General features: G+C 41.3%; 1 protein-coding gene across 2 annotated transcripts in view; it reads right to left on the bottom strand.

The window, feature by feature from the left end:
• The window catches only part of CDCA7L (cell division cycle associated 7 like), a 143,356-nt gene that overhangs the window by 67,259 nt on the left and 58,174 nt on the right, over positions 1 to 17,923 (bottom strand). For both annotated transcript variants that reach the window (XM_069211467.1, XM_069211468.1), the window contains exons 4-6: positions 7,845 to 7,919; positions 7,552 to 7,737; positions 4,837 to 4,974 (exon numbers count right to left, since the gene is read on the bottom strand). In XM_069211467.1, coding sequence (XP_069067568.1) covers positions 4,837 to 4,974; positions 7,552 to 7,737; positions 7,845 to 7,919 — 399 coding nt within the window. The remainder of the gene's footprint in view (positions 1 to 4,836; positions 4,975 to 7,551; positions 7,738 to 7,844; positions 7,920 to 17,923) is intronic.

Raw genomic sequence — 17,923 nt, 5'->3', positions numbered from 1 at the left:
CAACTGCAATGTCCCTGTAATCTTTCGTTTTTGGGTGAATATATTGAGAGAGACATTAGTTACACTGTACATTTATGGTTCAAAGGCATTTTCCCCTGGCATGGCAGCTTTTGATTTCCTGGCAGCCATGAAAAAAAAAAAAAATTATAATCACATCCATGGATGGCTAACCTCAAAGATGACCAATGAAGCACTGAGGATACATAGAGGCACGGAAAACCCAACTACAACATAAGGAAACAAAGCGAATGACTCGCAAGTCAAAAGGAGATAGCGATCCTGCCAGCAGCCACTTAGGTAATGGATTTGTCCACCAAATTGTGAAAAACTGTGAACCACGTGTGACTTTAAAGATTCACAAGGGGTGAAAATTTAGGGAGAGGTAGAGAGGAAGAGAGAGAGAGAGAGATATCGGTCCACTGCAGGGGTTGGGGGATCACAGCATGTGGGTCAATAATACTAATTTTAAAAAATGAAATCCACTGGAAGAATTTTGCTGCAAAATAAGTTATAGTTCTGGCACAAAGACGTAAAACCACTGAAATTCACTAGTTACAGCTATGAACTTATACCATAACTTGCGTCAACCACTCCGCTTGAAACACCAATTTGCCAACGGAAGAGAAAGAAAAAAAAAAGGAGCCAATAAGAGAACTCCAAGGTGGGCAGCACAAGTTACGACGTGTTGAGTGCACTTATCACGCATAACTGGCACATTTCAGTGGTTTTACGTGATCAAGCCAGAACAATAACTTTGTTTATAATTGTTTTTTTCAGTGAATACCTCCGAGTATGTGGGTTATGAGCAACTGAGCACTTTAAATCCTAGACTGCTAAAACTTTGTATCTTATGTGCATGGTTAAATGCTGTCTGAGTAACAACTTCTTTATGATCAATAAGAAGCCTTTCAGGCAGGTGAGGGCCATCTTATTTGCCCCCAGCTATGCTAATCTGTATATGGGATGAGTGGGTGATGCAAAGCTATTACGCTAATGAATGGTCACATCAGGTGGTCTTCTGGACTAGATTTATATAACTCTTCATTATATGAAGGAGGTCTGAGTAGTGCTACTCAATTTAGTAGAAATATAAACACTTGCTTAATTTGCACTTCACTAGTAACATAAGGATAAAAGAAGTCAATTTTCTTGATTATATCAAAGACTGTAATATTCAAACTAAACTATACAGAAAGCCCTCTGCTGGTAACACAATATTGCACACGAGTAGTCTCCACCCAGACAACCTCAAACGCAGCATACCTTATGCTGAGAATTTAATATTAAGACGGAGTTGTAGCGAGACAAAATAAATAAAAAAGGTTAAAGCTCAGGAGGAACTAGTTTGAGTGATTTGTACAGGAGGGATTACAGTGGGGAAATTGTGCAAGATGCTAGACATAGAGCGAACTTTAGAATTTGACAGGTAAACAAAAGACAAGAGACATCAGTTTAGCTTAATTTCATCCTTTAATTTCGCAAAAGGAGGCAATCAGGAGGATTATAATGAAAAACTGGTACTGAATTGAAGAAAAAAAAAATTTGACGCAGCAGTTGGTAAGAATGTTGCCAAAAGGCCATCTATTACATTAAAAAGAGTGAAAACAATGAGAGATAATTTAGTCTAAAGTAGCACAGGAGTTGTACATCATGAAACCGGATTGGAAAGAAGCAGAGGTTTTAACGATATGTAATAAATGTAAAGGATGCCAAAAGCCTTAACACTAAGGTGCCATCACCTTTTTTTTTTTTTTTTTTAATAAAAAGGTCCATAAAGATCAAAAGGGACTTTTATTGCAAGAGTGAATATGTAGTTTACATCTTAATGAGTCCATATAATCGACTATATGTAGGTAGCACCATCTTACAGCGACAAAAGAATATTTCAACAAGTGAGAGTTATTAAAAAAAAATATAGGTAAAAACTACCCGGTTGCTTGGCTCTTTTAGGAAGTAAAGAGGAGAAATTATAAGGGGTCTCAAATATTTTGTCATTAACTTCATACACTGAAATTGTAAGGAGGAAATAGAGAGAAACTGCTAAGTTTGGAGTCCAGGTGCATAATGGAGCTCAACACTAGGATCCCAGAAGGTTTAAATTGGTCTCTATAGAATTTCACCCATATCCTGCTCTAGATTTGAATGAGTATTTACAGAGTTCACGCTAGAAATGCTTAGCATATGGTTCCGATTTTTTAAAATGTGAACAACCTAAATATTTATGGTTTATTTGGTGCCACTTGAGGTTGGTGACTTTTCCTGCACCATATTTAGTGACACGTTTTTAGAGGTGCTATGTAATAATTTTATGTCATCGCACGATGTAACAATGTTAGCACATTAATATTAATGATTTCAATTTAAACTTTATTCCTACATAATTTTGCAATATCATATTTCTATAGAAGACGAGAAATTGGAGTAGTTTTGCTTAGGCCTAAGGACTGATTAAGTACGTTTGTATTTTGATTGGGTGTATCTGGTATGTAAAAGATCACACTGGGGCTATATAGAAAGCCTTTTATAACCTTTGATGCTGCAAAGTTAACGGATAGTCCCCCTTGAAATTGGTTTTGACTTGATGCCATGAAATGTCATTAATTTGAGAGGCTTTACGTCATAATGCAGTTATTTAAATTTACTTCCCCTTGTTACTTGTACTACTGTATATTTCAACATAGATGCTTAAATGGTAAGAGTATTTATATTTATGGCGCAATAAGGCATGTCAGCACTTTAATACACTTCCAAAACAATGTTCTTGTATATGACCAAGGATGTTGTGGTGGCCGAAACGCGTCATGGCAGACAGTGATTACATTGGAATTCTGCAATTCCTGAGTGTTTCCTTTGGTGGTACGGAGTGAGCTCCTCCAGTCTGACCAAGGCCCCCCTCGTTCTGCTGCTCTACGGGAGCAGCTGTTCTGAAATGATTTTGAGATGTGCGTTTTTTTTGGGTTAATTTGCAAATTGAAATAGTGTTGTGGTGTAAGGCATTCTGATTAGTGTTGGAGTTACAGGCACTTTGACAAATATATAGTTCTGGTACAGTGTTAGGTTATGAGTGTTGTGTAAGATGCCTGAATAAGGTAGGAAGTGTAAGAAAGGTACAAACACTATAGTCAACACATTTTCAAGCATATGGCTTTGCTGCCACGATGTACACTTGACAGAACTGTAAAGTCTGTATAACACGTTCCATTTGGTACTTGTACTTTATGGTCACAAAAAATATGTCCTGGCCCTCGGGCAATACTACCTGCATATGGTCTGCTACTCGAAACCCACTGCACACTAGGCCATTGGAGAGGGTGGGTAGGTAGACAGAGGGGTAGATAAAGCGTGCTTGTCAAATTGCACCTAAAGAGGGAACTGGCTGTTACACGAGGTACTGCAGAAGACACTGACGAGAAGCCTCCTTCCAATTACATGAAAGATAGCACTTCCCACATATATCCCGATCACACGTTTGTGGGCGTTCTAAAATTGCAAACTAAGATAAAAGTTTCTTGACAAATGGAAATGTTTCTTTAACCAAGAAAGCCTTAGAAGGCATATGAAATAAGTATGATGAGCGTTTATCAGGTTCAGGTGGGTACTTGCAATAGTAAGGGCACCATGAGTCTTCAAGATTATTTCAGTTCTAGACGACATTGAAGAGTTAATTTGTCCTAGAATGTAAGCGGGTTCAAATCGCACAAAATGGTTTAAGAGAAAAGCATATATATAAATGTTGTTTTCCTTTTACGAGAAATTCACTTTCTAGCAGAGTGGCTGCATCACAACTAGCCTGAAAGTATGTTTGAACGTAATCCAAACCCAAGTTAGGCAGAGCTCATAGACTTGATCAGGCTGCTGGTGCCAACGTGTGTTAGTTCGAAATTACCATCAATATACACAACCGAGAAGTCATTTGCAGGTATTCAAATATTTACGAGGTCAACTGAGTTGTGATTTCTAAAGACCCCATGGCGTTACTCAATTTTGCAAGGAAATAGTAATGTCAATAGAGATGTGACTGAGTATACACAGCTAAGCAAGCTAACACATTAATAAGGATGGCGCGCTGCGAGTCTGTGTGCGCTACACTAATGAAATAAATGCAGGGCTTCACGTGGGCCAGGTCCTGTCGGTGCTCAGCACCAGCTGTTCTAAAAAGCAGATACTAAGGCCTTACCGGACTCTCCATTTTTGCCCTCACCCTAGGAGTGGGGAAAAATTTTAACTCTGCAAAAGCACCAACCTTCACTGGCCTTTGATGTAACTTCAGAGGCACTAGTTAAGAGTTATTTCAGTCTCATTTCAGAACTGAAGGTTGCCAATGTTCTACCCAACAAAGTCATTGTTGTCATTTACCTTATGACCAAGCCAATAGCCCCGTCTTGTTTTAGGTGTAATGGCAGTTTTTGTATTGTATCTGGATGCAACAACAGAAAGAGGCAGCAAAATACCAGTCGGGCGACACACTATGCTAAGCACAGATTTTTTGCTTATGTGCTTATGTCACGCCCTTACGTACATAGGCAATACACCATTAAGGGACCAGTCCCCTTATTTTTTCAATACACTCAAAGCCCTGAATGAATTAATTAACAAACAGATGTCCTCGACAATTGTTCAAGGCAAGGAAACAAATAAAAACAATTACCTATATAGGCACCCTTCTAGAGAAATTCTTTATTCCATGAAATTTAAGTCACGAGGACCTGTCCATGTGTTCTGCATTCGAGTGCTTATTGAGTGCTTACAGGCTGCGACCATAACTGTTCCTTAAAATGTATAGAGATTAAAAACCAAGCGTATAACAAGCCTAGAAATCGAGAATAAAATACTTACCAATACTTTGTCATACACTTTATCCTTGACTGTGATTGCAACATTTTCCAAGTCGTCCTCTGTAATATCTTCCACAGAACGAAAAGAAGTGCATTTAGATGAAGACGACCGCCGCCTCCGATGCTCCTCCCGCTCCTCCTGTAAAACAGCATTAAACAGAATAGAAATGTCGAAAACAGAGTCAAATGTTCTTCTTTAAATAAAAAGACTCGATGGTCATGATAGAATTATTAAGGATCCTTGCAGATGTCAGTCAGCAGTAAATTTTAATTTTGAATTAACAGAGTAGGATAAATCACTATCAAAGAGCAACATTTAAGGGCAACTGTACATACAAAAAAAAAAAAAAAAAAAAAAAAGCTATCAGACAGACTGTCAGATTTATCACAGCCCGATTTGAAGTATTCATATTAGTCCTATTGCTAAAAAGGCTGAAACTTTGGACAGAATTACGATCCTTCAGATACAATTTATATGATTACTCAACACTTTTCACTGCCAGGTTTGTGCCCTCCCACCCTCTGCGTTATAGCTTTTCAATATCACCGCCTTCCAAAATCTGTATTTTATTCTGCCTTATTCATGTTTATAGGTATTAAACACCACGTCAGCACTGGTTGGCGAAATACAAATGGGAAGGAAAATGTGAAGAATGGTTTAACAGAACTAAAACTGGTCAATAATGTGTTACATTTACTAAATACAAATATAGCACGATGTCTTGAAAGTGGGAAGTCTCGGCAGTACCATAAATATGTGGGTTTTGTTAGGGATTGTGGTTATGTTTGCTTAAAAGTAAATGATGAGCACTCTTCTTTTGAAAAACTACAAATTTGGGGAACATGAGAAAAATTAAAAAAAATCCCATAAGCAGTAAACTTCAGAAATCCATTGGTGCAAGGTACATCTTCCACCTACTGAGAGAAATTACAGAAAAAGTTCAGGTGTATATTTTTTCTTCACGAAATTGTACAAAAAAAAGTGGCGTTTCTGGCCAAAATCCCCCCCCCAAAAAAAATTCCAACAGTTAGGAAAGTATGACATGTTGATTTACTGCGTAGACAGAGTGGAGATGCTAGCCATGCGATGGCTTTCCATTAGTATGGTGTCCATAGGTGCTAAATTAGAGACCTTGTAGACTGCTGTTTTTCAAAATAGCACTCAGCAGTGCTGGTCTCAGGCTAATATAACTTGATATCACGTTAATGTCCGTACTGTAGTGAACCTTACCAGACAGGTGTTTGCAATTTCAACATCTGGCACCACAAGGAACCTACTAGTAGCTTGATTTGATTGTCTGCCCAGGAGGAAACGCAGAAAAAGCTCAGTTTAACAATTCTCTCTTAAAAAGAAAACAAACAAAAGAGGAAATTTTCCCTCTAGCATCTCTGTGGCAAGTCACATGTACACCCTGTGCAATAAAAGAAGCTCAAAGAGGCATAAATGCCCTTAAGAGCCTACCGAGGAGCGACTCACAGCAATGCACTCATTTGCTGGCAGCCAGAGGACGCTCTATAGGGTATGATTAGAATGACCAACTGGCATGTACTGGATGCAGGCGGCCATCCCAAATGGTGTGAAGTGTCTTTTGAAAAGAATGAATCAATTCACAGAAGCTGTCCGTTCTGGTCAAACCTTGTATAAAAGGGGTACGTTCAACCACCAGAATCTAGCAATCACGTTAAGAACCAAAGAGCAATCTAGAAACTAGGGGAGCTAAATGGGGCATTTAGGTTTCTCAAAAAAGTGCACAGTCATTTTAGCAGCTCCCATATACAAACTTCAAGGTTCCCAGCAAATCCTCGTGACCATATACTAGTCTTTGACAATATTATTTAAAAATAAAAAATAAAAAATTCGAAGCTCAGTGAGAAAGCTCCTCCTAAACAATCCCCTTCCCGTTCTAACCCACCCTCTCTTTTTCAAGTTTGCACCAGCTATTGAGGTTCATTAAGAACAATGCTGAAGTAGACAACCAGGGTATCACCACAGCACCCATAAGCAGGTTAATCAAAACTCCGTCTCCAGTGGGCCTATTCTAAAACAGTGTGTCATGAACACTATCTTGGAGAAGCCTTCAGGGAACTCGGACAACCTTTTCAACTATAAATCTTTGTTCTACCTAAACTAAATGGCATTCTCAGTGACTGTCAGGATACAGGCATCGCAGACTATGAACAAGGGAGAAACCTTAGAGTCCCCATCAGGAGTACGGAATTGAATCTCGGGGTAGAAACAAGTGTTGTGCCAAGACAAGAGTCTATCATTTGAACAAAACCATTAAATTATGTTTTGCTAACCAGGATCCAAAAAAAAAACAAGACAGTGGCTACCTATATTATTACACAGAAATAAATGAGCATTGCCCCGGTTATAGCAAAGGTGTATTTTGGATCATCACACCTACACTGCTCAAATTGGTAACCTCTCCCGGACTCGTTTTACATGTATAGGCTATTTCGATCTACTGTAATAATAAACGCACACTTAATACAGTAGAAAGATCGAACTCCAGTTTATTACTACAGATGTCTGAAATTCACAGGAGAAAAACGCTATTCATGGTCATTGCTGAGGTGGGCATCCCAACCCAACAAAGTGAATGTCTTTATCAAGGGAAAACAAGGGCGATGAATACCCCTTCACGTACTGTACACGCTTGGTAGCATACCCTTTAGAATTTTACCCTGGAGTCTTCGCGAGTATTTACATTACCTCACTCAGAGTCCTTTTCAGTAAAGACTTGTTCCCATATTTTTGAAGATGTTCAGCAAATTTGGCTGCAGATGCAGTAAAATTTTCCAGGGCAAAGTTTTCAGGCGGCCGAGCATTCCTGGTTGGGTTTGTGCGGCGCTCAATCTCACCCTCAGTGAACGACCGGCGTGGGGTTTTCTTCTGCTTCTAAACATGAAAATAAAGCCGTCATTATAATCCAGGCAAAAAAGGTGTTTCAAGATTTAAAAAAAAAAAAAAAAAAAAAAAAACACGCATTTAAAGACATAACTTACAGAGGGAGTAGGAGTCTGTGTCTTTGCCGGAAAGAGCCCAGGTATTGAATTCAATTCTGCTAACAACTGGGCAAGCTAGAGAAAGAAAAGGAATATAAAATCACTACGAGAATTTCGTTATAATACCACAACCAAAACATTTATAAAAACCATGAGCAGTACAGCACTTAAAAAAAATAACATCTTACTCATGTTGGAGAGGAGCTCTGAGTTGCTTAGAAACAGACATTCTTATACAATTCAAAAAGATAAGAGTTCGAAGCAGGTTAGTGTGCAGGTCCCGATCGCTTTTAACCTCAAATTGTCACTCATTTATCAGACAAGAGGAGATATATTCCCTGAAACTGCGCCAGTGGTCATTACCAGTTAATAGGTATGCTGATGAACAAATTGTGCAACACCAGTGGTATTTAAAAGACGGCCAGGACAGCCAGATCCGACGTATAGGAAAACATGCCATTTAGATGCATTGAATGTGAATGTATTTTATGTGGATTTCCCCCTGGAACTGTTTGGATACCCCTGTACTACAGCAAACCTCAGCCCAATTACAAAAAGTGTTTTCTACATAACAGATGTACAGTGCAGAGAAGTATCATGAAAACCACGAGTCAAGCAAAAAGAATGCCTGAACAACTAATTTTCCTGAAGATCGAAATTAGAAACCATTTATTGCAACTGTTGTTTAGGGGTTATCACTTAATGTGAGCTTGCAATTGCACGTCATTGACGCATTGAAAAAAAGGACAAGAGAGCTGTGGATGAAGTAAGATGTAGCCACCCTTTAAGGATATGCTCCATTTGAAGGCCATATAATATCAAAGTGTTACCTGCTGGTTACAGTGCTTAGATTTGATAAACTTGCAAAATGAAGTGCAAAATCCTCCTTGCCTAATCTGGGGGAAATCAGGATCAGCTGTTCTCTAATCTTCCACATCTTCGGCAAGACTTTTGACAGAGGAAGAATTGCATCTGTGCTCACTTTATATAATGGGTAATACAGGAGCTTGCTACTTTACTATATATATATATATATATATATATATATATAGTAATAATATATATTTATTTAATGTTTCTTGTTCCAAGCAATACCACAAATCATTTTTTGTGCATTATGAATGCAACAAAATAGTGCTCACCTTCTTGTCTGGGTTCCACTAGAGCATGAACCAAACACTGAATGGAGCACCTCTTGAAAGGGCTTTGGAAGCAGTCATAGCTTTTTGGGAATGGGCACGAATGCCCATCTGAGGGTACTCCTTGGCCAAGCCATAGCAGATAGTGATACAATAGATGATCCAACAAGAAATGTTGCCTTTGGGATCTCCTCGTCTCGGTCTCCAACAAATTCCACTAACCGCTGATTATCCAGTCTGACCTATCAAGTCGATTGACACTGCAAAAACACAGCACATCTGGTATACACTCTATTAAGTTGCGCCATCTCTTTGGTAAGATGAGCTGGGCGGGGTTGATGGATAATGACCTGGCCCATGTGAACGTTAAGAAGGCTGGGCCGATACGAAAAAACTGCTTATCTGGTTAGAAAACAGTGAAATGAGGACAAACAGGGAAGACCACAAGTTCTCCGACCTTATGTGCTTTAGTAGTCCTCTCCGGCACTACTGTCCTTGGAGTAAGAACCAAAAAAACTGTACATCGGCTCAAATTGTATGCCATCAGGAAATTAAACACTAGATTCAAATACCACTTAGACAACAAATGAAGTGAGAGGAAGCATGCAAAGTAATCTCTTAAATATTGTACCGCTACAGGGGGATCTAAACAAGGAAATCTCTCAAGGCAGACATATGAAAATGGATAGGGCAGTTAAACAGCCCTTAACTGTAACCACTGCTATACAAGGGTCAACACAAATTGTAAAATGTCAAAAAAGTGGAGTTTAAAAGAATCTAGGCCTTCTGTTTCACACCTCTGAACAAATTTGTTCCACTGGCCCATGTAGAGGAGTTCTGTGGTCTGTTTCCAGGATACTAAGATGACACTTCATCGGAAAGGCACAGCTCAATCTCCACATGTGCAGCCGCAGCGTTTAGACTGAGACTGGAGGGGAGGACCTGACCATCAAGCTGTGGGAGCAGGACCACTCTATGCTAGAGGGGAAAAGATGACAATGCTGAGTGCGAACAGATCGGCATACAAAATCCTCCTTGCCTAATCTGGGGGAAATCAGGATCAGCTGTTCTCTAATCTTCCACATCTTCTGCAAAACTTTTGACAGAGGAAAAATTGATTGAATTGCCTGCAGCAGGCCCCAATACCAGATAAATCCCAAAGGAATTCTTAAGAGTAAAGTGTATGGCACAAAACAGAGGACACTAGCTCTTCTGATCTTTGTGAGGAGATCTACTTATGGATATCTTCGGCACTTCAAAGTTTAGTTCTCATTCCTGGTCCTCCAGCAAGAGGCGACTGAAAGTGTCAACTCATGCTGAGGGAGCCTGCAAGTGGAGCCGCTAGCAGAAAGATTCCATATTACTGAACCAACTGACATAGATAAATCACCTACCAACAGAAGGTACACAACTCCAAAGGATCCTCTTTATCCCACAAATAACACAACAAACCGCAAGTAGGGTCTGAGAGTAGGGAGAGTTGTAAGATAAAAATAGACATCCCGAAGGACCAGAGAAGCCACCAAACTCCCAAATTCATGCACAACAATAACTAGCTTAAGCTAACACAATGAACAAAATCAGAATGCAAAGATTCAATATGGGTCTGTGGCCTACATCTTTCAAGGGAAACAAGAAGTAAATAAAATAGAATCTTCTCTCTTTCTTCCTGAGGCACCGCCTCTACTACTCTTTTTTTCCATCAAGGCAGAAACTTCTGCCTTCAAAATCCAGGTGTGCGCCGGAGAGCATGACCTGGTGGAAGGAAGACAGTGCAAAAGGAATGATAGAAGGGTGGAGTGTAGCATTTGCAGATTAGCTGAAGGACCTAGTGATCCATTGCGGTCTCTAGATTAGTGGAAAAAAAGGGAGAAACTCACCCATCAGTGTAAGACAGTAATGTAAAGATGGAAGTCACAGAAACACCAAGGCAGCAGAGGATGACAGACTGGATCTGCTGCTGGTTATTGCTTCCCCTAGATCCACCACGCCATGAAAAGAGTTATACATTTTTGGGGGGCAGTTGGAACGGGTGATATTGTTATTTCTTCTAAAAATGCATCTCCTTAGATCAACCTAGAAATTTTCTGTACTCTTGACTGAACTGTTTCAGTGTGGTGGCTAGGCCCAGTGGGCTTGAAGCATTCCATGAAGGAGCCTTCTCACCCAGCAACTGATCATCTTCAAAGGGCATGTCCATGAGGATAACCTTGGCATCTCTAGAGACTTCAGTAGAACGCATTCAATGGCAATGGTGCAGCATGATAGCAGTTTCCATTGATTAAGACACCATGTCAATAGAGTCAAGACCGCACTTCAGGATCTGTCTGGAAGCATTCATCCGTCATTGATTAAATCGGAAAAAGTTTTATTTTCTTGTGGAGCACAGACTCAGTCGCATAGAACCACTATTTTCCGACCATCAGGAGGAGCCATTAAGAAGGCATTACAGTTCTGCTTCAAGTAAGACAACTGGACAACCAGACTATCCAGTGACTGATGAGTAGACGGAAAATATTAATCATTTAGACAGACCTATTCTGTCTGGCTATCTGCCCATAGGCAACTGGGCCCTAAAAGGTTTTGTACGATGCGGTCAACAGAGGGTCCAAAAGAGTGCTGTTAAATGCAAGAACTCTGTAAATGAAAAGGGTTGCAAGAACTCTGTCAAAATGTCAGACTTTATCTCAGAAGATGGCAAGGTCTATTTCAGGGCTTTAGCTTCTTTTTGCACGACAGTGGAAAATTAACTTAATTTGCTTTGAAGTAGGGCAAGTGGGAGAACAAAGGTTCTCTTGTGGTGAAGCATCCCACTCACTTGCATCTTGTAAGTGTAGATAAAAAACAGTATCTGTGTTATAGTGAGGAAGGAGAATAATTAACCTCTGAAATATCATCCACGTGACCTTTATCCTGGTCGGGAAAGTGTCACCTTTATTTTTAGATGCTGGGGCCAGGGTTGGAGCCCATGAAGGCATAGCACCAGGAAGGTTTTACATATGGAAGTCCTCTGTGATGTAAATGGGCATGTGCCGCTGTCCTTAGTGACGTGACCAGACCAGATGTTAAACGGGGATCCTAGCTTTTCCTGGCCCACATTGCACACTAATCTAGCATACGTACAGAGGCCTAAGACTGTTCATAGTAATTCTAACATCCAGAACTGTACAGGGGTGGAGACAGGGCTGCCCCATAGAAATGTTTTAAGATCTATCAAGCAGGGGATTCATACTTGGTGCTTCCTGAGCACTACCACTTGGTCGATGGCAGGGAACAGAGGGTGAGTCAGCCGATTGTGTTGTTCAGGGTTTGGAGGTTTTTAGGCAGGTCCTGCCCTTCTGTAATTTCTCCAATTACTTCAGAAAGGCTGATGGCAGTCAGGTGGGAATTTATCACCCTTCATTGGCTCATCAAGAGTGCCCAGAAAATGGGCTCAGTCACATCCTATCTGCTGTGAGAGCAACCACCTTGCACAAAAGCTGTGCCTGCAATGCAGTCAGAAAATTAAATCTGAAAGAGAACCAACTCAAACCAGTTCCAGGACTATAGACAGATTTAGTGGCTCAACATCCCAGGTCTGGGAAGGAGTATAAAAGTGTAATCCAAACATTCATCTGTTCTAGTTCACAACCTTTTGACTCCTGAGGACCCCCGCATTGAATCACTACTGGAAGCCAGGAACCCCCAAGCAATTTGTAAGATTTAAATTGCAACCATTAAAGCCATTAAAACAGTAATTCACAAAAAATATACACAAATAAGTACACACCAAACAAATACTCAAATTACTAAGATAATTATTTTATATTGATGAAATAAGCAAAAATAAAATAAGCAAAAAAAAAAAAGTAATGGGAAGGTTAGCGCTGCATCTCGGTGACAAACTTTTCAATGTTTGCTTTTATTTACAAAAGCTGAATCCTCAAGTCAGATTCTCCATGTCCCAAGCAACCTTTTTAGGTGTGAAAGCTTTTTCACATAAATATGTAGGGAGGAAGGAGGTAAATCAAAAAGGGCCTCTCATCTATCTATAGCCTCTCTGTCACATGTAATTCATTTGTTTTGTAGCACCTCATACCAGTGTAGGGTGTTGAAGCACTTTATAGGTGACTAAAAGGTGTAGGATTTACATGCCATTCACACTTTTAGCATTTTCTAAGAGTGCTCCATCTGGAGAAGCACAAACTCAAGATTTAGAACATCCACACTGCTTAGCATTGATATATATATATAGAAAATGTCACTTACCCAGTGTACATCTGTTCGTGGCATTAGTCGCTGCAGAATCACATGCTGTGCACAGTCCGCCATCTGGTGTTGGGCTCGGAGTGTTACAAGTTGTTTTTCTTCGAAGAAGTCTTTTCGAGTCACGAGACCGAGGGACTCCTCCCATTTCGAGTCCATTGCGCATGGGCGTCGACTCCATCTTAGATCGTTTTGCCCACAGAGGGTGAGGTAGGAGTTGTGTATGCTAGTAATAGTGCCCATGCAATGGAGTGAGTGCGTATGGACATAATAAAGTTTTAAGTAATATATTTACAAATGTACAAATGTTTAAGATCTACTTCTAAACGGCTACAGGCTCCCGGGGGAGGCGGGTGGGCACATGTGAATCTGCAGCGACTAATGCCACGAACAGATGTACACTGGGTAAGTGAAATTTTCCGTTCAATGGCATGTGTAGCTGCAGATACACATGCTGTGCATAGACTAGTAAGCAGTTATCTCCCCAAAAGCGGTGGTTCAGCCTGTAGGAGTTGAAGTAGTTTGAAATAATGTTCTTAATACAGCTTGACCTACTGTTGCTTGTTGTGCAGTTAGCACATCTACACAGTAGTGCTTGGTAAATGTATGAGGCGTAGACAATGTTGCTGCCTTACATATTTCGTTCATTGGAATATTTCCTAGAAAGGCCATGGTAGCACCTTTCTTTCTGGTTGAGTGTGCCTTTGGTGTAATAGGCAGTTCTCTTTTAGCTTTAAGATAGCAGGTTTGAATGCACTTAACTATCCATCTAGCAATGCCTTGTTTTGAAATTGGATTTCCTGTATGAGGTTTTTGAAAGGCGATAAATAATTGTTTTGTCTTTCGAATTAGTTTTGTTCTGTCAATGTAGTACATTAGTGCTCTTTTGATGTCTAATGTATGTAGTGCTCTTTCGGCTACCGAATCTGGTTGTGGGAAGAACACTGGTAATTCTACTGTTTGATTTAGGTGGAACGGTGAGATTACTTTTGGTAAAAATTTAGGATTGGTCCGTAAAACAACTTTATTTTTGTGTATTTGAATAAATGGTTCTTGAATGGTAAATGCTTGCATCTCACTCACTCTTCTTAGAGATGTGATGGCAATTAAAAATGCAACTTTCCACGTTAAGTATTGCATTTCACAAGAGTGCATGGGCTCAAAAGGTGGACCCATGAGTCGTGTTAGGACAATGTTGAGGTTCCATGAAGGAACTGGTGGTGTTCTTGGTGGTATATATATTTTTGGGTTATTATGGGTTGAAATGCTTTCAGCGCTAGAAATACTGCTAACAGTTCTAAGTGATTTATGTGAAACTGCCTCTGATGTATGTCCCATTGTCCTTGGATGCTGTGTTGATTGAGGTGTGCACCCCACCCTGTCATGGAAGCATCCGTCGTTATGACGTATTGTGGCACTGGGTCTTGGAAAGGCCGCCCTCTGTTTAAATTTGTACTGTTCCACCATAGAAGCGAGATGTAAGTTTGGCGGTCTATCAACACCAGATCTAGAAGTTGACCGTGTGCTTGTGACCATTGTGATGCTAGGCACTGTTGTAAGGGCCGCATGTGCAATCTTGCGTTTGGGACAATGGCTATGCATGAAGACATCATGCCTAGGAGTTTCATTACCATTTTGACTAGTATCTTTTGTGTTGGATACATGGCCTGTATTACCTTGTGAAATGTTTTAACCCTTTGTGGACTTGGAGTGGCAATCCCTTTTGCTGTGTTGATTGTCGCTCCCAAGTATTGCTGTGTTTGACACGGCAAAAGGTGTGACTTTGCGTAGTTGATCGAGAAACCTAGCCTGTGAAGGGTCTGTATGACGTAGTTTGTGTGCTGTGAACTTTGTCTTAGCATGTTGGTTTTGATTAACCAGTCGTCTAAGTACGGGAACACATGTATTTGCTGCCTTCTGATATGTGCAGCTACTACTGCCAGGCATTTTGTAAAAACTCTTGGCGCAGTTGTTATTCCGAATGGCAACACTTTGAATTGGTAATGTATTCCTTGGAATACGAACCTTAGGTATTTCCTGTGTGAAGGATGTAATGGTATATGGAAATACGCATCTTTTAGATCTAATGTTGTCATGTAGTCTTGCTGTTTGAGCAGTGGGATTACGTCTTGTAACGTGACCATGTGAAAGTGGTCTGATTTGATGTAGGTATTTAGTGTTCTGAGATCTAGTATTGGTCTCAGAGTTTTGTCCTTTTTGGGTATTAGAAAGTACAGTGAGTAAACTCCTGTGTTTTTCTGTTGAATTGGAACTAATTCTATTGCGTCCTTTTGTAGCAATGCTTGAACTTCTAGTCCTAGAAGATCTATATATTGTTTTGACATATTGTGTGTTTTCGGTGGGACGTTTGGAGGGAATTGGCGAAATTCTATGCAATAACCATGCTGGATAATTGCTAAGACCCAGGTGTCTGTTGTTATTTCCTCCCAAAGTTCGTAAAATTGGCTTAGTCTTCCCCCCACAGGTGTTATGTGATGGGGGTGTGTGACTTGTGAGTCACTGCTTATTTTGAGGGGTTTTGGGGCCTTGGTATTTTCCTCTATTTTTTGGGAATTGGCCCCCTCTAAATTGCCCCCGAAAACCTCCCCTTTGATATTGACCCTGGTAGGTAGGCCTTGTTTGTGAGGTTGTGGTTTCTGTGGGTTGACCTCGAAACCCTCCCCTAAAAGGTGTTTTCCGAAATGTGCCTCTGCTCTGCGGGGAGTAGAGTGCGCCCATGGCTTTGGCTGTATCGGTGTCCTTTTTGAGTTTTTCGATGGCAGTGTCTACCTCCGGCCCAAACAATTGCTGTTCATTAAACGGCATATTGAGCACAGCCTGCTGGATTTCCGGTATGAACCCAGAAGTGCGCAGCCATGCGTGCCTTCGTATTGTGACTGCAGTGTTTATTGTCCTTGCAGCTGTATCTGCTGCATCCATGGAAGACCGTATCTGATTATTTGAGATACTTTGTCCCTCTTCCACCACCTGTTGCGCTCTTTTTTGGAACTCCTTGAGTAAGTGTTCGATGAAATGTTGCATTTCATCCCAGTGAGCCCTGTCGTATCTTGCCAAAAGTGCTTGAGAATTGGCAATACGCCACTGATTTGCTGCAACCCTTTTTCCCGCAGCATCAAATTTGCGGCTCTCCTTGTCTGGAGGTGGTGCGTCGCCTGAGGTATGAGAGTTGGCTCTCTTACAAGCTGCCCCCACAACTACTGAGTCTGGTGTTAGTTGTGTTGTAATATATATTGGATCTGTGGGCGGTGGCTTATATTTTTTCTCCACCCTTGGAGTTATGGCTCTGCCTTTAACTGGATCCTGAAAAAAATGTTTTGAATGTCTTAGCATTCCTGGGAGCATGGGAAGGCATTGATACTGGCTATGGGTGGAGGATAGGGTGTTAAAGAGAAGGTCATCCTCAATTGGTTCCGAATGTAAGGAGACATTGTGAAACTCATCTGCCCTTGCGACCACCTGTGTATAGGATGTACTATCCTCAGGTGGTGACGGTTTTGTAGGATAAGAGTCTGGGCTATTGTCAGACACTGGAGCATCGTAGAGGTCCCATGCATCGGGATCATCCGGACTCAATGTGGTATGAGCTGGTGAGTGCATCAGTGGTGGAGTTGTTGCTGGTGATGCATGTATTGATGGTGGTGGGGTTGTTTTCCTTGCCACCTTTGCTTGTGGTTGCTTGTCCTTTTGTTGAAAGGCAAGTTTCCTTTTTATTTTGATTGGGGGGGGAAGAGTGGTTATCTTCCCTGTGTCCTCATGAATATGAAGCCTTCTTTGCGTGTAGTCAGGCTCTACAGCTTGAAGCTCCTCTCCAAATCTGTGTAATTGGGAAGTTAATCCTTGTTCCTCTGTATAGGAACTAGTTTTAGGCTCCGAGGCTGGCTGTTTCGGAACCGAAACCTTTTTGGAAGTCTTTTTAGGCTCCGAAGAAACCTTCTTTGTTTTCGGCGTGGTGTCTCGGTGCCGAAATTCTTCGGTGCCGCTGTCTCTGTGCCGAAGTTTCTCGGAGCCGCTGTCTCGGCTCCGAGGTTGCTGTGTGGCGGTATCTCGACCGGAGTCGGATGACTTCGACACTAGCATGCCCTTTTTCGGTGCCTTGGATGGGTCACCTATTTTTCGGGTTAAGCCATGGCCTGTTGGCGGTGGCGTCCCCTGGGCTTTTGTAGACTTCTCGTGAGTCTTGATTTTTGACGTCTTACTCACGGTTTTGGTTGTTTCTTCGGCGTCTAGTTCTTCCGAATCCGACTCGTGGATGGAGAAAGCTTCTTCTTCCTCCTCGAAACGATCTTGACCTGTCGGCGTGGACGCCATTTGTAGTCTCCTGGCTCTTCGGTCTCTCAGCGTCTTCCTCGACCAAAACGCTAGACAGGCTTCACAAGTATCCTCCTTGTGCTCGGGGGACAAGCACAAGTTACAGACCAGATGGTGATCCGTATACGGATACTTGTGATGGCATTTTGGGCAGAAGCGGAAAGGGGTCCGTTCCATGAGCCTTGAAGTCGCACGTGGCCGGGCCGACCAGGCCCCGACGGGGGATCGAAAAAAAAACAAAGGGCCACCGGAGCTCTTCAGAATTCTGTGTCGATTTGTTCTAACTAACCCGATACCGAACGCAAACAATACCGACGTTTTTTTCCGAGATTCTAACTAACTTTCCGACCCGAAACACGGAGCGAA

Source organism: Pleurodeles waltl, chromosome 10 (genome assembly GCF_031143425.1).
Source record: "Pleurodeles waltl isolate 20211129_DDA chromosome 10, aPleWal1.hap1.20221129, whole genome shotgun sequence".
Lineage (NCBI taxonomy): Eukaryota > Metazoa > Chordata > Amphibia > Caudata > Salamandridae > Pleurodeles > Pleurodeles waltl.
The sequence above is the reverse complement of the archived record's forward strand: the minus strand, read 5'-3'. Positions and strand labels throughout refer to the sequence as shown.